The sequence below is a fragment of the Pan troglodytes genome, chromosome 6 (assembly GCF_028858775.2).
Source record: "Pan troglodytes isolate AG18354 chromosome 6, NHGRI_mPanTro3-v2.0_pri, whole genome shotgun sequence".
In the NCBI taxonomy this organism is placed as follows: Eukaryota; Metazoa; Chordata; class Mammalia; order Primates; family Hominidae; genus Pan; species Pan troglodytes.
This window is the reverse complement of record NC_072404.2, coordinates 111,737,529-111,759,119: the sequence shown is the minus strand read 5'-3', so window position 1 is coordinate 111,759,119 and position 21,591 is coordinate 111,737,529. Positions and strand designations below refer to the sequence as shown.

At 51.7% G+C, this 21,591-nt stretch overlaps 1 protein-coding gene and 1 non-coding gene across 13 annotated transcripts in view; one reads left to right on the top strand and one right to left on the bottom strand.

The window, feature by feature from the left end:
* CUX1 (cut like homeobox 1) overlaps window positions 1–21,591 on the bottom strand; it is a 468,245-nt gene that overhangs the window by 73,317 nt on the left and 373,337 nt on the right. For 5 of the 12 annotated variants that reach the window (XM_003949225.6, XM_063814896.1, XM_009443703.5 and 2 more), the window contains exons 12-20: window positions 21,485–21,543; window positions 17,481–17,529; window positions 15,763–15,859; window positions 14,061–14,732; window positions 12,501–12,566; window positions 11,195–11,296; window positions 9,147–9,991; window positions 6,795–6,960; window positions 6,181–6,237 (exon numbers count right to left, since the gene is read on the bottom strand). In XM_003949225.6, coding sequence (XP_003949274.4) covers window positions 6,181–6,237; window positions 6,795–6,960; window positions 9,147–9,991; window positions 11,195–11,296; window positions 12,501–12,566; window positions 14,061–14,732; window positions 15,763–15,859; window positions 17,481–17,529; window positions 21,485–21,543 — 2,113 coding nt within the window. The remainder of the gene's footprint in view (window positions 1–6,180; window positions 6,238–6,794; window positions 6,961–9,146; window positions 9,992–11,194; window positions 11,297–12,500; window positions 12,567–14,060; window positions 14,733–15,762; window positions 15,860–17,480; window positions 17,530–21,484; window positions 21,544–21,591) is intronic. The other 7 variants (XM_054656168.2, XM_054656169.2, XM_054656166.2 and 4 more) reach the window with 4 other exon arrangements.
* Window positions 17,163–17,292, top strand: LOC112209917 (small nucleolar RNA SNORA48). Its single transcript, XR_002944905.1, has one exon. It is a non-coding gene; the product is annotated as a small nucleolar RNA SNORA48 (small nucleolar RNA).

The following is a 21,591-nucleotide window of genomic DNA, read 5'->3' as shown; positions in this document are numbered from 1 at the left end:
TAGCAGGGATCACAGGTGCAAGCCACCATGCCTGACTTATTTTTATATTTTTAGTAGAGACCGAGTTTCACCATGTTGGCCAGGCTGGTCTCAAACTTCTGACCTCAAGTGATCTACCCACCTCGGCCTCCCAAAGGGCTGGGATTACAGGTGTGAGCCACCGCGCCTGGCCCCTGCCTGCTTTAGACAGTGCCGTGGAATGCCCAGGGGTGCAATCAGCCTCTCCTGTCCCTATGAACATGCTATCCACATGACCCGACACTGACTGTTAGCCATGAACGTGGGAGAGCCGACTGACTGCTTATCAAGGACACTGCTTTAGAATCTTACTGCAGAGTTCAAAGCTCACGAGCCCTGGACACGTGTTCCTGGCTGTCTGGTGGGAACCAGCTAAGAGCCATGACCATGATACGCACGCACATTCAAAAGGAATGTGGACCTGTCCGCGATAGGGGCTGCAGCCAAGGGGAATCTCCTGGCTGTACAAGGTCATGGACAGCCCACGGCCCCGTGGGCTTCACGTCAAAGAGGGGCACACATTGGACCACCCACATTAGAGACAGACCATAGCAGCTGTCTTCTCAAAGAGGCAACTGATACTCTGTTGGCTGACTGGGAACAGCAACAGGCAGCAGAGAAGGCTTGGAACCCATCATTCCTAACACGCCAGGAAAGAGCTGGATATTTCACGATTCAGCCAAGGGCAGGGGACCATCCTTCCACCTGGATAGACATAATACACCTGAAGCCAGTGTGAATGCAGACGTAACAGCTTGTTAGCCACAGCAATGAAACGCTCCCACATTAAAAAGTTACAAAGTGGCCGGGTATGGTGGCTCACATCGGTAATCCCAGCACTTTGGGAGGCCAGGAGTTTGAGACCAGCCCTGGCAACAGAGACCAGGTTACTTGGGTATTTGGAAATAAAGAATAAAAAAGGCCGGGTGTGATGACTTACACCTGTAATCCTAGCACTTTGGGAGGCCAAGGTGGGAGGATCACCCGAGGTCAGGAGTTGGAGACTAGCCTGGCCAACATGGTGAAACCCCATTTCTACTAAAAATACAAAAATTACCCGGGTGTGGTGGCAGGCACCTGTAATCCCAGCTACTTGGGAGGCTGAGGAAGGAGAATTACTTGAACCCCGGAGGTGTAGGTTGCAGTGAGTCGAGATCGCGCCACTGCACTCCAGCCCAGGTGACAGAGCGAGACTCTATCTCAAAAAACAAAAACAAAAACAAACAAACAAAAAAGAATAAAAAAGAGAGACCCACTTCTACAAAAAATAAAAAAAATTAGCTGAGTGTGGTGGAGAGTGTCTATAAGTCCCAGCCACTCAGGAGGCTGAGGAGAGAGGATTGTTTGAGCCTGAGAGATGGAGGCTGTATTGAGCTGTGATTGTGTCACTGCACTCCAGCCTGGGCAACAGAGTGAGTCCCCGTCTATCTATAAAAAATAAATAAAATAAATAGAATAAGATACAATAAATTGCTAAATGATAAGAAGGCCACACTCTGAGCAAACAAGCCTTAATGAGCCCCTACCTTCTCCTCTATGAACATTTGGTATGGTTAAGTAGTGTGAGGTCCAGAAATGAGGGATGAAGCCTGGAATGACTGACAGACAAAAGGGGCTTGCAGAATCAGTCCCCAAGGACCACCTGCAACTCCATCTTGAAATGAAGTTTTCCAAATGAGATCAAAGATGACCCTGGTTATAACTACACCCCCCTTTATATCCCAAGGTGCTGGGCATTTTGCAAGAAGCAAACAAAAAAAAATATTTGTAGAAAGTTAAGACGTACCAGGAAATCTATGAACAGGTAACTGATCTGAAGATTTGTCTCTTAAAAATCCTTTTTCTTAAAAAAAAGTTACTCATGACTGGCATGGAACCTACCGCTCACCTTACGCCTTTTCAAGGCCTCAACAGTGTCTAAGAAAAAGTGGTGGGTCACTAGTGACACTGCTGCTTAAAAATGGCATCAAATTTCCTTAATGCCCAAGCCCGTCACCCCCATGCTCGGATTCTTAGAGGAACATTCAGAACCAGTTGTATCCACCAAGAGGAAAAAGTGATGATGTGAATGAAATGTCAGTTTCTCTCTCCTTTTTGGCAAATTGGCGTCTAAGTCATTAAGGAAAATGGAAGGACAGACAGGGCAACAGAGCCCGGCAGGAAAAGGCTGACGGGAGCTCTCAGTGAGGAAAAGAAAATAGACTCCTGGGCCAGCAGCTTGCTGTTCAGATGGGCGAGGCCACTCTAGCGCAGGGCACCTGATCACCATGGTAACCGAGCACAGAGCACAGAGCCATCCGCCTCCACGGACTCCGCTGTAAGCCCGATTCCCTTACTGCAGGGCTGTGGCTGGCTGAGCAAGTTGTCCAAAGTCCCTGCCTACCTGGGAAGGAAAACCAACCGCCAGTCCATCTTCCAGACCCAGAGTCTCAAGCACTGAGCATTTCTCACTGACATTCAGGAAGAAGCCAAGCCGGGCTTGCAATGACCTTCCTGCAGACATTGGTTCTACCACGGCGAGCTACTTGAGGCAGGCAATGGAGGGAGCATCTTCTGGGTCTGGGGGCCTCTTGAAAGGATTCTGGGGTAGCCATGGGAAGAACAGGGAATCGGAATCCTGTAGCAATCTTAGGACAGAGGCTCGCTCTCCTGCTTCAGGGGCAGCAATGCTGGAAGCTTCCACAGAGACACTGTCAAGGAAGATTCTAGTCTCTCATGTCACTAATCCCAAGGATTTACTAAAAACCACTGTTAGCAACTCTATTTTCCTAAATTAAATTCCATATACTAGGTGGGGCATGGTGGCTCATGCCTATAATCCCAGCACTTTAGGAAGCTAAGGCGGGTGGATCACCTGAGGTTGGGAGTTCAAGACCAACCTGGCCAACAGGGCGAAACCCCGTCTCTACTAAAAATACAACTAGCTGGGTGTGCTGGCGCATGCCTGTAGTTTCAGCTACTTGGGAGGCTGAGGCAGGAGAATCGCCTGAACCCAGGAGGCGGAGGTTGCAGTGAGCTGAGATTGTGCCACTGCACTCCAGCCTAGGTGACAGAGTGAGACTCCATCACACAGACACACACACACACACACACACTCCATATACTGTGAACATAGCTTTTTTTCTTTTCTCTTTTTTTTTTTTTTGAGACAGGGTCTCCGTCTGTCACCCAGCTTGGAGTGCAGTGGCGTGATCTTGGCTTACTGCAGCCTCGACCTCCCAGGCTCAAGCAATCCTCCCGCCTCAGTCCCCCAAGTAGCTGGAACTACAGGTGCATGCCATCACACCTGGCTAATTTTTGCATTTTTTGTAGAGATGGGGTTTCACCATGTTGCCCAGGCTGGTCTCGAACTCCTAAGTTCAGGTGATCTGTCTGCCTTGGCTTCCCAAAGTGGTTGGATTATAGATGTGAGCCTCTGTGTGAAACTCCCTTGAAAAGTAACCTCTGATAGTAAAGATTCAGACGAGGAAAACCATATGATAATCTCTTTTCTTTCTGGCAAAGCCCTCCTAGTCTTCCTGGTCCAGAGAAATATTTTCACTTGGCCATCATTATGCTATACAATTTTTTAAAATTTTCCTGGCCAGGTGCAGTGGCTCACACCTGTAATCCCAGCACTTTGGGAGGCCAAGGTGGGGGGATCACCTGAGATCAGGAGTTCGAGACCGGCCTGGCCAACATGTTGAAACTCTGTCACTACTGAAACTACAAAAATTAGCCGGGCGTGGTGATGGGTACCTGTATTCCCAGCTACTCAGGAGGCTGAGGCAGGAGAATCACTTGAACCCGGGGGGGTGGAGGTTACAGTGAGCTGAGATTCTGCCACTGCACTCCAGCCTGGGTGACAGAGCGAGACTCTGTCTCAAAAAAAAAAAAATATTTTTTCCTGCAAATAAGAAATCTTTTCCCATTTTTCTCCCTAGTCACTATGATTTTTGCTTCTGCTGGTGGCTTTCCTATGACTTCAAGGTTTTGGGTAAGTGATTTGTGCTCAACCTCCCCTCTTGCTGGAATGACATGGAAGGGGGGCGGGGGAGACACACCCATCTGCTGCCTCTTCACAAAAACCACTGGCAACTTCTACACTCTGTTCCGTTTCATCTAGGAGCTCATCGCCTTTTTCTCTCTCCTGCTTCCAATCTGCGAGATTGCCCAGGAGTCTTAACTAACTTTATTCTATAAAGTCAATTGATATTTTACAAATATCATTTACATTCCTCTTAGGAGCCTAGTGTGTTTTTCCTAGGTTTGAAATGTGACTGTTGTACAAACGTTCCAGCACAGTGGCGATGATCCGTTACAATACAAAGTAAAACGTCATTCTTCAAGGATTTGTTCCGTCACGTAGAAGTTGCTTCTGGCATCGATCATTAGCAGGCCTGGCACCAGGGGAGACTTCCTGTTTTATGTAGGATGAGGGTTTTTTTTGTTTTTGAGATGGAGTCTCGCTCTGTTGCCCAGGTTAGAGTGCAGTGGTACGATCTCAGCTCACTGCAACCTCCGCCTCCCGGGTTCAAGCAATTCTCCTGCCTCAGCCTCCTGACTAGCTGGGATTACAGGCTCCCACCACCACACTCAGCTAATTTTTTTGTATTTTTAGTAGAGACGGGGTTTCACCACGTTGGCCAGGCTGGTCTTAAACCCCTGACCTCAGGTGATGCACCCGCCTCGGCCTCCCAAAGTGTTGGGATTACAGGCGTGAGCCACCGCACCTGGTCTAACAAGGGGTTTTGATCTAGAATACATTAGTCACTTTCTGCCAAGTTCAGTCCTGCCTCAATGGACTCAAATACTCTCGTGAGTTTAAAGAAGGCCAACTTCCCGTTAGAGCAGGGGGTCAAGGCTAACTTTCCAAGCAGACGTCCGTAAAACTCCAGCACAAACAGCTATGTCCATTATTTCCCCTGAAGTATTCTGAACTCGAGCCAGTGCTGGATTAGTTCTTGGTACTTTCTAATTAAATTGGCCAAGCCAGAATGAGTGATCCCTTCTTCCAATGGGCACCCGCTCCACCTAGATGTCTAGCCAAGAAGACCCACGGCGCGGGTGAGATGCAGCCTCCCGACCCCCACGTTGGTCAGAGTCAAATCAGAACACGGAAAACATGCAGAACTCTCAACCGGGGACTTGGATGCCACCGAGGTGCCCCGGCTGCATCTGTATGAGGGTTTGGGCTCTTGTAGAAGCAGCAGCCACTGCCACACAGCTGTTCCCCGCGCTACACATGTTCCCCCTCGTGGAGCTTGCGGCAAGCTGGCGGGCTTCGTGCTCCTGTTAGCTTTGTTTGTGTTTTCAATGAATCAATGGGATATGGAGACGAATCAACATGTTTAGAAAAATACAGAAAGGGAAAAAGAGGACCAGCTCACAGTGCTGGCTGTTCCTAAAAGCTGGCTGTGAAAAGCTCAGCTCCAAGTGTGGGATCGGCGCACGAGAAGGGAGGTGGGGGGGCGCAGAAGAGAGCCTGGGAGCCGTGGCCATGGGTCAGCCTCGGTGGGCTGTGTCCAGGCACCGTGTGGCAAAGAGAACAAGTGTGGTTGGAGACCTCGAGGCTGTGAAATGCAGACAGGAAGAAGCCCGAGTTTCTCAGCCTGCAGCCACCACTCTCCGCCACCACCTGCTCCCAGGCTCAGATCTCAGTCCCCAGCTCTCCATCCGTTCACACCTGAGCTGTCTTCAGGGGCTTCCTGGCCATTTCCTTTCTGCTACCCTACCTTTCCCACTGCTCAAGCTCAAAGCTCCCCATTTTCTTGCTCAGAGGCTGCCTGGATGTCTTCCGGTTAGACAAGAAGTCCCCCGACATGACCCCACCAGGAGAGGGACGTGTGCCCGTGCTTTATCCCTTCCTATCAGACGGTAAGCCCCCTGAGTGGGGAATCTGTCTCCGACTTAGACCCCAGCCCTGAACACAAGGCTCTGGGCCGACAAAGGATGACAGTGGGTGTGCAAATCTTGGCAGAGTCCCTCCATGCACTGTCAGCTCGCTCTCCATTAGAAACTGACACAGAGAGGGACCCCATTTGCAGATAGGATGCCATATTTCAGCTCCCCAAATCCAGAATGTGCGGTCCCTCGGAGTCTCGCCGGGACAGACCAGAGCATGGGACAACAGAAAAGGCAGTGAGACATTTCATGCAAAAGCAACAGAAACTGGCTGCTTACCTGAGCTCACACAGCCCTGCTGCAGTGGGTCCTGGAGCGATGTCACAGAGTGGAGGACTAAAGTAGAAAAAGGTTATAATTAAAGGAAGGAACGCGGCCCAGGGCTTAAAGCTTCCTAACTGAATGTGGCAAGGCCCGGGGAGGCTTCCCATTCCTCCTGGGGAGGGGCGGGCATGGGGACCCACGGGCCGGGGAGGCGCTGCTGTTGCAAGGCCAGGCCCCCGGGCCGGGAGCAGGTGAAAGGTTTCGCCTGTGACATCTTCCACTTTCGTACCTTTGGCTGACTTTCTTTCTTGACTCCCTGATTCAGCTACTTGACTTTTACCTATATTTATGTATAAACAGCATTTTTTAAATTGGTAACTCATTTTCTGCTGCTTATAAAATTAGACAGGCATGATCTCTCCTAAACACTGAAGTCAGTCCCACGGCAGCAGGTTGTGGAGGAAGGGGACGGTTCTGTACCCCAGCACCAGCCCACGGTGGGGAGTGTGGTTGGCCACCTCCTGGGGCGGAGTTCCCTCCTCCCTCTCTGCATAGCCCAGGTGGGGCTGCTGTGACCAGGTCCTTGCTATGGGGGGGCAGCCCCTCTCCTGTGGCAGGACCCCCATTACCTGGCCCTTGCTGCTGGCCCTGGACGGGTAGAACACCCTGGCCTAGCTCGCCGTTCAGCCAGAGCTGCATCCGGATGAAGGGTTCTCGGCCTTTCTGCGTCAGCTTGCTCCATGGCTTCGGTCGGGACAGCATGTCGCTGACGCTGCCCTGGGACAGGCCCAGCACCTGGAGTGGCACCGAACACACACGGCCATCAGTGCCTGGCTATTAGCATGACGCCACAGATGCTGCTGCAATGCACACCCACCACGCAGAGGGCACGTCTAGGGCTGACTTCTGAGCACAGAACCACGGCCTGGTGGCGGTGACAGCTTGAGGGCAGGGAATACGCATTTAAAGATCAATGGTGGCTGAGACCCCGGCACAGGGGGACTTTCGGGTGAGCCATGGTTACAGCCACAGCTCTCAGCTCCCAGGGAGGGAAGAGGGTCTCATCCCAGGGTCTTGATCCTGCCAAGATGGCAGGGCTGTCACCCTGACACCCTGCGGAGGAGGTGTGTACAAGCACCTTGCTCTTCACTTGGTGGCACCGGGAAAGGCTAAGGTTCCAGGGACGAGATCCCTCCAGAGGTGGGGCAGTGGGTGCCGGTGGGACTGGGGAAGCTGGTGTCCTCTACAAACGCTGAGCCAGGCCAGCATTTAGAAAGGTCTGCTTGTTCTGACCACATCCTGATCAAAGGTGGGGGCCCAGAGGTGAGCTGGTGGGACCTGGGGAGCCGGCCTGGGAGTGACATTCCGCCGCAGATGATTGCCGAGTTGCGTGTACACACCCGAGTTTTCTGACGCTCCCATATGGCCATACATATGTATAGGCACAAACACCCCCCACAGGACACAGATGCCGCCCTGGGATATTTAGGGGCTGCATCCGATCACTCTTTTGAAAAGTTCTCAAGTTCCAGAATAAAACTGCACTCACGGGCCAAACAAGTTCAATGCTATTAAGTCTCTGCTAAATTTAAGGCATGAGCACGAATGTCTATTTCAATGTTCTCAAATGGTATTTTTACAACACTGAACTAGAAATCTCAAGGGACTTGAAATACTCATCCTCATTTCTAGTCGCCCCCCTTCACCTTTTGCAAAATCAGGGCAAAGTTCGCCATCGGACACCACCGGGATTCACAGCACAGCATACGGCAAACACTGAGTGGAAGGCGGGGCGGGGAGTGCGGAGACGGCGCCATGCAGGGACCCTGGCTTGGCAGGGGAGGGGGTGGGATTTGTCCCCTGCTGATCCAGCCACGTGCTCCCTCAGGAAGGTGCCTTTTAGGGGAGAGGGGTGCTTCTCCTTCTATTCAGCACTCCGTTATTTAATCTAAAATGGTAGGGGGTTGGGAGGCCAAGGCGGGCAGATCACTTGAGGTCAGGAGACCAGCCTGGCCAACATGGTGAAACCCTGACTCGACTAAAAATAGAAAAATTAGCTGGGTGTGGTGGTGGGCACTCGTAATCCCAGCTACTCGGGAGGCTGAAGCAGGAGAATCGCTTGAATCCAGGAGGCAGAGGTTGCAGTGAGCCGAGATAGCGTCACTGCACTCTAGCAAGGGCGACAGAGTGAGACGCCATCTCAAAAAATAAATAAATAAAATGATACTAGGACATGATGTTTATTTTAGATTTGGCAGGCACGGTTAACCCTCATTCTCCTGAATCTCAGTGACCAGGAAAGTGCCAAGAACAGAAAGGCCTAGAAGCTCGTCCATGCAAGATTACACTTTCCTGAGCCAGGGAAGGATGATAGGGAAACACGGGCTGCCCTGCTTGGGCCATCCCCAAGCTGTGTGTCCCCGGGCAGGTTGCTTGACCTCTCTGACTGAACAATATCCAAGAGTTACACAGAAAGGAACAATAATGCTCTCTGCAGCTTTTTCTAGTAAGTCCCTTTTGGCTCTCTGCGTACTGGTGGTCCCTCTGTGTGATCAGATCGGATTTTTTTTGGCCAAAGAAGCCTGCAGGGGTGCCTCTCAGCTCCCCTTGGCAGCAAAAGCTGGATGTGGACTCCGCTGCCAGTCAGCTTGGGGCAAGTAGTTAACGTCCCCAAGCCTTGCTGTCCTTCCCTGTCAATTGGGGATTTTACCATCCACTTCCCAGCGCAACTGAGAGGTCGAAAGGGCAGCATGCAGGTGAAAGGCTGAGCCTAGAACCTGGCTGCAGTCGGGGCTCGGCAAATGGGATCGGGGCTGCAATGTTCACCAGCCGCACCTTGGAAGTCTGGGAGCAGAGGATGCCTTACGCTCTGCTCTTGGGTGAATTGAAATGGGTGAGGGTCACAGGCTGCGGGATAGATACTTGGTCCTCAGCAAGGAGAAGAGACGGGAGAACCAAAGCCCCCAGAGCAGATCCCTTACCTTCTCCCCGAAGATTCTCTGGCAGATGCCATTCTTGGCCAGCTTCTCCTTAACCTGCCGGGTGAGCTCGATGGTGTCCACCTCCTGGTACATGTAGACCTCGTACTGCTCGGGGGTCAGCGGGGGGACCGAGGGCTTGGTGGGCTTGGACATGGGCACGATCGGGGAGGATGGCAGGGGGCTGTTCTGTGGTGTCTCGCTGCGGCTGGCCCCGGTCAGACTCAGCTCTGAGCTCTGGGAGTATGGGGACTCAGCGCTGGGCCACTCCTTCCAGTACTCTGACGACGAGGGTCCCTGGAGCTGACTGCGCTCGGCCCGAGGCTGGCTGCCACCTCCGCTGCCACCGCTGCCCTTCTCTTTCCCGCCGCCCGCTTCTTCGGCCTTGGCCTCCTCGGAGGAGGCGGCATTTCTTCTCTCCGGCTGCACCGCGCTCCACCAGTGGTCCTTCCAGGCACCGCTGCGGCCCACCTCATTTTTCACCTGTCTCAGGACCCCTTGTGCACAATCGGCTGCTCCCTGGGGGTCCAGCCCGGGGGCGTCCTGGGCCTCCTTTTTGAGGGCCGGGGGGTTCGGCAGAGCAGAGGCACCGGCCTCAGGAGCTGCGGAGGGCTTCTTCAGGGAGATGGCGAGAGGCGGGTAGCTGGACACGGTGGGCATGGGCGAGGTGGACAGAAGCTTGGGGGTGAGGATGGTGATGTCACTCTGGGACAGTGGTGCCTGCTTTAAGGCAGGGTCGAGGGCAGCCTGCTGGGCCTCCATCTCCCGGCGGGCTTGCTGCAGGATGGAGCGGATGGCGTCATCAGAGTTCCCGCTGCCGGATGCGGAGGAAGGCTGGGCCGGCTCTGCTGCATGGAGAAACAGGGGTGAGAGTGTGGCAGGGCGGCCCCCTTCAGCTGGGGACATGCTTCTCATCCTAACTTGACCTACTGCAAAGTGTGGGTTATTTGGGAGAACCACACTGTGTATTTCCCCAGCATGGCCCCTGTCAGTGAAACATTCAGGCATCTTGTCTCAACCAAGGACCAGGGCCTGACACTACAGCTTGATGACCTGGTGGCCTTTGGTATACACACAGATGTAGAGGGTAATAAAGGGGGTGTCAGTGAAAGTGCTCCCTGACCTGCCCTCCTGGGGCTCCTTTCCCCGAGAATTTTTTTTTTTTTTTTTTTTTTTTTTTTTTTTTTTTTTTTTTAGCGACAGGATCTCGCTGTTGTCCAGGCTGGAGCGCAGTGGCACGATCACGGCTCACTGTACCCACCCTCCACCTCCCTGGCTCAAGCAATCCTCCCAGCTCAGCCTCCCAAGTAGCTGGGACCACAGGTGCATGCCACCATGCCTGGCTAGTGTTTTAAGAGACAAGGTCTCTCACTGTGTTGCACAGGCTGGTCTTAAACTCCTGAACTCAAGTCATCCTCCTCCATCAGCTTCCCAAAATGCCAGGATTGCAGGTGTGAGCCACCGCACCTGACCTCTGATAATTTTTATACTTGGTATTCATTTTCCTGTGCTATATTCTGAAATGCAAGTGGTTCTGTCAAAGTTAAGGAGCGTAATTTCTGTGAATAATTACAACTAGGGGCCAGGCGCGGTGGCTCACACCTGTAATCCCAGCACCGTGGGAGGCCGAGGTGGGAGGATCACTGGAGGTCAGGAGTTCGAGACCAGCCTGGCCGACATGGTGAAACCCCGTCTCTACTAAAAACACAAATATCATGGGCATGGTGGCACATGTCTATAGTCCCAGCTACTCGGGAGACTGAGGCAGGAGAATCGCTTAAACCCGGGAGGCAGAGGTTGCAGTGAGCTGAGATCGTGCCACTGCACTCCAGCACAGGCAACAGAGCGAGACTGCATCTCAAAAAAAAAAGGTAACTATTAGGCAAATACAGATCACACAGACCTGCTTCTCTCTACGTGCCTAAATGCTTGAGAACAGGCATTCATTATTGTTTAAAAAAAAAAAAAAGTTAATTACTGCTGACCAGAGCACTCATGACAATTCTCTTAATTAAGTTTGAAGACAGTGGATGAAGAAATGGAAGCTGTACCAGTTTTCTGCACTTGGAGCTCCCTCTTGGCTTGCTCTAGGATGGACTTGATGGCTTCATCAGAGCCAGTCTCCGAGGCTCGGATCCGGGTGGTGATGTTACCTGTGGGGAGAAGTTGCGCCAATGACATCAAACCCAAACCCCGGACAAAAATCAGCGCTGCGCGAAGACGTCATTCTGATATATAGCCCCGGGTGGGGGCTGGTGACACAAGGAGGCAGATGTGGCCTCCCAGTGGCCTGTGTTTGCTGTGAGTGCAACTTCACAGCGACACCGGGCAGGAGGGATTTCCTGCTCATTTGACCTTACGGTCAATGTTACTCTGCCAGAGCCGGACACCACCCGTGGGTTAGTACCCGGGAGAACCGATCATTTAATCCATATATATAAAAGGCGAGTGATTAAAAGGCAATGTTTCTCATGAGTCACTTAGAAGCAACTGCTGTGGCTTGGGACTGACTCTCCTCGGGGTTAGATGTTTATTGGAGGCTGGGGTCCCACACAGGATAAACGGAAAAGGAGGGCAGAGGGTTTGAGGCTGATTGTCTATCAATCATTCAGAGGCACAGGGTGAAGAAAGGCTTAACTTAAAAAATTGTTTGCACCTATTATCACATAATATCTTTTTAAAATTTACAAACGAGGAAAGGAGCCTGCAGAAATTCCTAAGCGGGGAGGATGGATTCTTTCGGCCACATGGTGATGTTTTGTGCAGGCACACGTGCCAACGAAATGAGGCTACTATGGCCCAGGGGCTGGCCCCAGCTCTTTCGGGAAGCCACCCGGATAGTTTAATTTCTTACTATCTTCCTAAATAGGAACCACTGCATTCAAAACAAGTATACCACCATTTAAAAACAAGTATGCCACCGGGACGATGTGGGATGCGTCCGTTCCATAGGACCTTGAGTGTGTTTCCGAGTTAAAAATACGAGGAAGCAGCAGTATTTAATTTGACGGGGTCACCTGACTTTTCTCAGAGCAACCGCTGTTATTTTTTCAACTGCGTCTGAGAAAAACGGGGAACCGGGTAATTAGGATCTGAAGTGGGCTGGGATTCAGACTCGGGGGGCTTAGCTTAGCAACGCCTCTTCTCACCCCCGCCTGCGCTTGGGAGAGGGCAGGCAGCTCGGGAGGAAGGGGCTGGGTGTGCTTGAACCCGTGCCTTGTTTTATACTTACTAGCTGTTTTTCCATCAGGTTCCAGGCCAGAATCACACTGCACAGTTTTAACCCAAATACACAGCTAAGGACATGCTGCTTCCCTAGGTGACTGACTGCAAAGAAAACGCCTGCCTGCAACATACCTTCAGACCCATTTCTTCGTTTCGGTACTTCCTGAAATAGTCTGTTCAGGCTCTGGCCTGGATTCTCTGTTGAAAAACAAGTGTGGTAAGAACAAAACAATCAGGGGAATGGTGGTGTTGACGATATGGGCTGTGTGACATGAAATCTGAGCCGCCTGTCACTAAAGAAAGGGCTCAGGGCTGCCTGTGCAACTCGGGAGTTTCTAGAATCTTCTGAGAGGCCCTTCCCTGGCTGACCGGCCCGCAGAGGCCGTGGCTCTGCTGCAAAAGGAGATGGGGGAAATCTAAGTAGCGACCTACGGCATTGAGGCCAGGGAGGTCCACGGGAGGGAGGACTGCCTTGAAGGAGGATCACCCGCCAGCCCCCAGAACAAAGCTTGCATTAATCATCCAAAGACATTCAATTGCGGTTAACATCCTCATAAAACACTGCATTTTCTTGGTGCAAATTGATGCTGTTCAAAACATCTCCCTGCTCTGTTTGAGTCTAAATTTCAGGGTGTTTCAAACATGTCTGATGAAATGACCTCTCAATAGCTCTGTTGATGTGGCACATTGATCCCCTGGTCTTAAACAGAAAAGGAACTTTCTTTTTTGTTTTGTTATTTGAGGCAGGTTCTCACTCTGTTGCCCAGACTGGAGTGCAGTGGCTCAATCATGGCTCACTGCAGCCTCCACCTCCTGGGCTCAAGCCATCCTCCTGCCTTAGCCTCTCAAGTAGCTGGGACCACAGGTACACGCCACCATGCCCAGCTAACCTTTTGATTTTTTTGTAGATCAAAAGATTACAAAATATATGTTGCCCAGGCTGGTCTTGAACTCCCGGACTCAAGCGATCCATACACCTCAGCCTCCCAAACTGCTGGAATTATAGGCGTGAGCTACTGTGCCCGGCTGGGATTTTTTGAAATTATGAATGTGACTGACATTTTATCTTTTTACGGAGGGTGGGGTAGAAAGGGTGCTTAAATAAAACTTTTGTGTATTTTACTCAAGCCAGGCCTGTTTTACTCATAATGCTAAACAAATCACTAATGGACCGTGAACAATGTAGGGAAGGTGGCCACGGGACACGCCCTCTTCTGCAGGGTGGGAAGAGGGGAGGTGTCATCTGTGATGTATTCTCCCTACAGAACCAGCTTTGCATGAGGATCGAGCCCAGTCGACGTTGCTGCTATGGGGCTGGAGGGGACTTAAGGGCTCCTCCCAAAAGTGAGACCAGCACCCAAGGCCAATTGGACCCGCGGCCACTAAGCATACGGAGACGCTATACATCATGTAATGCAATTCCCTCTGATACGATCTCTAGTATTGAAATACTATAGGGTTTCCTAAGTATGGAGTGCTGAGTGCGTTTCAAAGGCCAGATCTCCCAAATCTAACAGCCTTAACTCATGCCGGGCCACCCTTGAGCTCTGGACGTGGCAGAAGTAAAGAGAACTTTACCTGATGTGATGCACAAATGTTTCATCACGCACACAGACACACGCACGCATGCACACACACGTGCAACTCTGTGACGGGCTCACACGCTGGCGCCACCCAACACCAGTCTCTCACCTCTTTGTCTGCCTTGGATGCTACGGAGGGCCAGGATGTTCTGCTCATCGGAGAGGAACTGTTTCATCTTGTGAAATGGCTCCTTGCCACGAACAGTCAGTTTATTCCATGGCTTGGGCCGGGCCAGAATCTCGCTCACGGACCCTTGAGATAGTCCCAACACATAATGTCCGAAAATACGTTGTCCGATATTGTGCTTAATCAGCTGCTCTTTGACCTGCCGGGCGATTTCTGCAGTGTCCATCTCCTCGCCCTCGGAGACGCTCCCAGCACTTTCTGACTGGCTGGGGGATGGGGCCATGCCATTGACATCTGGGCTTTGTTGTAATGGACTTTGGGAAGATATGGAGTTTGTGCTGTATGGACCTGTTGAAAAAATCATGCTTGTGCTTCCGGCTTCCTGCATAGCCTTGGAGTAGAAGGACTGCATTAGCTGCCGCTGGAGAAGAGAGTTTAGTGCAAATTTTCCTGTAGAAGCCAGGGGTAGGCTGGGGCTTGCCAGGGATGAGCTGAAAAAGTCTTGACTTAACCCCGCTGGTGAGAACTGGTGTGTACCATTAGTATTGGAAGCCTGCTCCCCCGGGTTGCGGGGCAACTGAGAAGGAGGGGGGGCCGGCAAAGATCCCGGGCGCCGACTTTCAGGCTGGTCTTTCCCTTTCCTCCTGGCTGACCCTACAAGGAAGGGCAAACAGAATGCATTATGGGGGATTCCAAAGGGGGAAAAAAAAACCAAGACCAAAATGCAAAAGTTTGCCCCCGCAAAAGGGAAAACAAAAAAAAGTGCAGGTTTTTTTTACAAGGGCCAATGAGGTGGGTTGGTTTGTTTTCCGATTAAATTTGTAAGTCAGCCAAACGAGGCTTCCCAAAACAAGCAACATGCATTCATGTTTGCGCCTTTCTTGTACGTTGCAGCCTGGAGAGTCCCCTTGACATAGACTCAAACTCCTAGCGTGACAAGGAGCTGGTGACACACACAGGGAAGAGTTGACGGGTCGCGGGCCTCTTACTGGGCCCGCTGGCCCCGGCCGGAGGAGCAGCAAACACTGACATTTTAGGACCAATGGATTCGCTCGCACCTCTTGCTCTGAGGCGATGCACCGTACCGAGCCCCCTCGAAGTGGAGGCGCGCGCCCGTTTTGAGAATGCAATACCATTAGAGCCCGAGACACCTGTACGCGTTTTACCAGCTGCCCAAACCAGAAGCACAGTCAAGTGACGCCACCATTTGGGGGATGAGCCAAGAAAGGCTAAGGATGGGGGACGCGTCCCCAGGGGAAACCTGACCAAGGAAGAAAAACCTCTACTGGACCCGGCAGGCCCAGGGCTGTCCCTGAAAACACCACCAGAGCGAGGCTGGGTTCACACTGCCCCTGGCCTCTGTGCAGCACAACCAGACACAGATCAGAAAGGCCGACGTCCTCCGAGCTGTCCCTCCCGGGGATTCCAGCCGCACTGCCCCTAACTGACCTCCGCAGAGCCTGTGCGGCTGGCCCGTCTCGACGTCCAGCTTTAAGCAGGGCGGGGAAGGGAAGGGAGGAGCGGTGAGGAGGAGGGCACCCAACACGCGTTAGTCAAAGGTTCTCGTCAACCGGCGCTTCTCTGGCCATGCATCTGTCCAGACTCACGATTCACCTTCCTCTTCCTCGACCGACCCCTGGAAGCGAACCAAGCACCGCACACGCGCGAAGCCCGGCCAACCTACCGCTCAGGTCGCTGTTGGAGATGCGCAGTGCGGCGTTCTCGGACTGCAGCGAGCGGTTCTTCTCCAGCAACAGCACCTCCAGGGGCTTGGCCGCATCCTAGAAGGGGCAGAGCGGGGGTCTCACTGCGGGGCCGGCCACTCACCCGCTCCCGGGGCCACCAGGCCCGGAGCCCTGCCTCCCTCCATCTGTCCGCGTTCCCACCCAGCTCTCGATCTGATTAGGAAGTGGGCTGCGGACAGCTGATTTCCCCCCAAGTCGTTTAACACAAGTGGAAAACAAGTTCCCTTTAGAAAGAATGGATTCTAGTTGAAGTCATTTTCCTTCTTAGACTTCCACAGCTCCTAAAAAATTAATTATTCTCTCATCTGTTCTCAAACTCAAGCGACCTGAACCCGTGCCTCATTTGGCCATAAGACTGGCTGCCAAGCCACAAACGTCTGTCCGAACGTTACTGTAAAGGGAACTTTTCTTTTTTTTTCTTTTTTTTTTGCCAGCCACAAAGATGTTGGCTGTCTTCTGGGCATCAGGAGTCAGATTCCACTTAGGATGTCAATTTTATTTGATTTGATTTTTTAATTTTTTGAGATGGAGTCTCACTCTGTCGCCCAGGCTGGAGTGCAGTGGCACGATCTTGGCTCACTGTACCCTCTGCCTCCTGGGTTCAAGTGATTCTCCTTCCTCAGCCTCCCAAGTAGCTGGGATTACAGACGTGCGCCACCACGCTCAGCTAATTTTTTATATTTTTGGCAGAGATAGGGTTTCACCATGTTGGCCAGGCTGGTCTCACATGCCTGACCTCAAGTGATCCACCTACCTCAGCCTCCCAAAGTGCTGGGATTACAGGAGTGAGCCACCATGCTTGGTCTGGGATGTCAATTTTAATTGGCCACCAGATGACCCCGGGCCACTGTCATCCTTCCCTTGTACCTTCTCTACTGAGGCAGCGTGTAACTAAAGTTCCTAAACCAATCCATTTTTGGCTGCTCTTTAATGCAATTAAAAAAAAAATAGTCAGTCTCAATCTGTTGTCCAGGCTGGAGTGCAGTGGTGCGATCATAGCTCACTATAGCCTTGAACTACTGGGCTCAAGCGATCTTCCTGCCTCAGCCTCCCAAGTAGCTGGGACCACGGGTATATGTCATAGTACTTGGCTATTTTTTTTTTTTTAATAGCAACATGGTCTTGCTATATTGCCCAGGCTGGTCTCAAATTCCTGGCCTCAAAGCGATCCTCCTGTCTTGGCCTCCCAAAGTGCTGGGATTACAGGCATGAGCTACTGAGCCTGGCCTTCTTAAACACAATCTGAAATTGTTTTTTATTTATGTTCTTAGTACCTGCTGAAGTGAAATCACAATTTCACTTCAGTTACCAGTTTGGAAAACACTAGCTTTTCTCTTTTTGCCTCTTTTTGTTAAAGATAATTTGCTTTTTGGTAGTGCCCATCTCCTATCAGTCAGGGATGAAGCAATCCCTTGTTCATCCCCAGCTTGGCTTTTGATCTATGCCTGGTTCATGCCTTGGACACACGGAAAAAAAGGAGACAAAAAAAAAAAAAGATAATTTGCTTCAACTTGGTTAAATGTTCTTGAAGTATGACTCATCGGCTGTAAGTGAGAGGTCTCGTAGAAACAGTGAGATCATGGGATATGCCGGAGGGACCAGTGGTAACCAGCAGTGGGGCTGACGCTAGTACTGACCATTGAGGTGAGACACGTACCTGTGTCCCAGCGCCCTCGGACGGTGCAAACTCCATGGACTTCAGAATGCTGCAAGAGCACAACAGAGGGGTTATTTTATTTACTTTTTGAGACAGAGTCTCGTTCTGTCACCCAGGCTAGAGCGCAGTGGCGCGATATTGGCTCACTGCAACCTCTGCCTAGGTTCAAGCGATTCTCCTACCTCAGCCTCCCGAGTAGCTGGGATTACAGGCATGTGCCATCATGCCCAGCTAATTTTTGTATTTTTAGTAGAGATGGGGTTTCACCACGTTGGCCAGGCTAGTCTCGAACTCCTGACCTCAAGTGATCCACCCGCCTCAGCCTCCCAAAGTGTTGGTATTACAGGCATGAGCCACCAGAGTGATTATTTTCTACTTATACCTTTGACAACAGCCACATTAATAAGCATTAACATTACAATTTCCTGCTCTCCAGGAACCGAAGAACTGTCAACTTTAACAACTTCCCTGGCAGTAATAGAATCTGATAATGTCTCTAGAATAACTATTCAACTAGCAGTTGGCTGGCAAAAGTTTCTTGCCTAGCATGTAAATCATTCCATATGGAATCACACCAGGTCTGTTCAGAGTATAATTTTAAAGTTTAATACAGACATAACATTGTTGCAAGTGGAATGTATTTGTAAAGCTTAAAGGGAAGGAAAAAGTTGTAAGGAGAAGCCAGAGAGAGGGGAACCCACCAGGGCGGCCACTGCCCACACCTCACTCCTAACTGGCACCTACCTGGGGACCAGGGGACATAGGCAAAGAGCAACCTCCTAGACTTGGATGACTCAGAAGCCAGGTGGGCAGACCTTCTCTGCAGCCCCAGGTTGGGGAAGGAGTGCAATGACAAAGATGTGGCAAGAGAAGGTGACTTCTCCCTCCCTTGTTCTCAATGGCACTGAAAAGGGCCGCACCCTGATCACTACGGTCTCTGGGCTGTCTCAGTGAGTCCAGGTCCCCAGGATTATTACTGTTTCTTGAGTTCCTTTTGCTGTGGATGTCCCTTTTTTGCTGAGTTTACCAGGGAGAAGAGGGGAAGTGAGGCTATGTGGCTTTGAAGGAGCTGCAAGTGTTTCTTTGAAATACCAAGGATGGAAGAGAGAGACCCAGAGCAGGCTGGCTGGACCGTGAGATTTACGACTCACAGGTGCAGAGTCAACCGGACCTTCGCCATGTTCCTGCAGCCACGATTTCGGCCTCTGTCCCCCTAGTGTGATCCACCACACCTGGATAATTTATTTTTAGTAGAGACGGTTTTGGCCAAGCTGGTTTCCTGACCTCAGGTGATCTGTCGGCCTCCCAAAGTGCTGGGATTACAGATGTGAGCCACTGCGCCCAGCTGAAAGGGGTTTCTTAAGATGGAATCCTGTCCTTCGTTTCCTATTTTCTTTAGGATTATGTAATAAAAGACCACGTGTCTCTTTATCTATTCTACAGATCTTTACCAGCAGCCTGCTATCCGCTTGTTGCCGCGGGGAATCAGAACCACTCCTGGTCCGTACTCCAGGAAATTTACAGGCCATTACAGGTAATAGGCAAGACTCCAAGTGGTCCATTAAGACAGAACTTGTGAGGACCCCAGCAGGAGGGATCTTGATGGATTGGAGACCACGTCTCAGTGTCATGATGAACAAGCATTGGAGAAGGGCCCTGAAGGGACAGGGTGTCTTGTGCTGCAGTGCATGAGGATCTGAGGTCAGCATCCCCTGTTGCGTGGGGGTGAGGAAGTGGAAATGGGACGATGCTGAGAAGGGGACGCGGGCAAGAGCTCAAGAGCACAGCTGGTTCACCAGGAAGTGGAAAACTAGGAGCGCATTTGGGCAAAGAAGCCACCTGAGTGGGGCTTCCGGATGTGCACATGGTGGTGGGGCCTGTCATGTGCGGACGCAACAGAAAGAGTTAGCAGAAATGCAGTGACAAGCGGGGCTGGTGTGGCAGCCCTTCAGTGGGGGTAGGGGCAGCCTGTGGTCCGGCAGGCTGTGGATGAGAGGGAGTAGAACGGTATGTGTTGCAGGCTGGAGCCTGGAAGCCTCAGCTCCCAGGGGATGAAGTGAACGTGGGGGTTGGGGGGGAAGAGGAGGAGGAGGAGGAGCAAGAGGAAGAAGAAGAGGAAGAGGAAGAAAGAAGAAGAGGAGGAGGAAGAAAGAAGAAGAAGACAACGAAGACGACAATGAAGACGACGACTAACTCCCAGGGTGAGGCTGGGCAAAGGCCTTCGCAGCAGTTTCTCTGGCTCAAAATTAAAAGGCCCAATTTCTTTTTCTTTTTGGAAGAGGGAAGAAGAGGGGAAGGAAGGAAAGAATGGGATAGGAGAGGCAGGTAGAGAAGGTTAACCAGCTAATGTTTAATAATAAGTTACATGTAATCCCGGCACTTTGGGAGGCTGAGGTGGGTGGATCACCTGAGGTCGGGAGATTGAGACCAGCCTGACCAACATGGAGAAACCCCATCTCTACCAAAAATACAAAATTAGCCCGGGGTGGTGGCTCATGCCTGTAATCCCAGCTACTTGGGAGGCTGAGGCAGGAGAATCGCTTGAACTCGGGAGGCGGAGGTTGCGGTGAGCCGAGATAGCACCATTGCACTCCAGCCTGGGCAACAAGAGCTAAACTCTGTCAAATAAATAAATAAGTAAGCAAGCAAGTAAGTAAGTTACAGAGGCTGGAACTGTTAGAGGGATGTAGGGGTCTGTCCGAGGAGGTGCCGGCAGAGGCTTTGCAGCTGGAGAGGGGATGAGACCGCTCAGGGGGAGAGCATGGTGGGGACAGGGACTACCAGGGCCAGCAGACGCCAGGGAGGCTGGGGGTCCCAGGCGAGAGAAGGCAGCTGGTCATGGAAGTGAGATGGTTCAAGAGGATGCCCGAGGAGCTTTTCTTAGCAGAATGGAATTAACAACACAAAGAAAACGTGGTGAGTGGGTGTAGGCTCATCTTAAAAGGAGAAATGGAAAATAGCAGCAAGAGAGAAAGGGGCTGATGGGACAGCAGGAGGGGCAGGAAGGAAGGGACCCAAGGTCTAGGCGGAGGGGGCAGCCTGCAGAGATGGGAGGTGGCACCCAAGACCAGAGGCGGGAGTCTGTCCCTAGCAGAGGGCTAGGGCATCTGTGGATAGTGGTTGGGGTAACAGTGACAAGGGCAGGGAGGAACCCCTGAGGAAGCCTCGAACCAGCAGAGCTCCAGCCGCGAGAAGCACGGGGGACCTGTGGGGCTGGTCACCATGCCCTAGGCAACCTTCGTTTGCAGTGCTTAATAACCTAGGAGTGAGGCGGGCATGCCAGTGGGAAGGCTTGGAATGGCTGACGATCCAGGGGAGCTGTATGAACGTAGAGGGTCTGACCACAGGCTCCAGGCTTGCAGGGGAGGTCAGTGAGCCTGGAGCATTATGGATGTGGGGGGACAGGTAAAGACCAGGACCTGGGAGCTCCAGAGTGTCAAAGCAGGCTCAGGGTGAGGAGGCAGAGGTGGGGGCTGCTGGCCGAGAAAGGAGCTTTGAAGCTTGAGAACTGAGAATGCCATCATTAGCCCTGAAAAGATGATAAGCTTTCGGCTACAGCCTCACAGATGGAGAATAGAGTTTGGAAGACAGAGTTCCTGAGTCCAGGAGGCCAGGGCAGCGTGAGGCCATATGCCCACCTTCAACCCGAAAACATTTCCCTCCTGTGCTTTGTTTCTGTTTGGGGAATTTATAGTTGCAAAACAAGGTCATATTTGATCATTTCTGTAAAAGCCCTATGCCCCTGATTCCATACATTCTGGAATACCTGCAATGCACAGCTTTTAGCAAAAGTCCAAAGAATTCAGGGACAGGCCCAAGGGCAAACGCCCACAGTGGTGGGTAGCCCAGGACACCGTGCAGTGGTAGAACTCTGGCTGCATTTACGGGCATCTGCTGAGCCAGAGGGCAGGGGGCCAAGGCTTCCTGCCACCGGCCTGGCATTGTTAGCAGATGGCCCTAATGCGCCCCAGTGTGTGAGGGGCCACAGGGCTCTCCGTACTTACTTCAGCTCTTTCTTCACCTCTTCATAGTCAGCCTGGCCTTTGAGTTTTTCTTCCAGTTGCTGAAAACAGAGAAGAATTTGATCAGTGGCCATGCCTGACAACAGGTC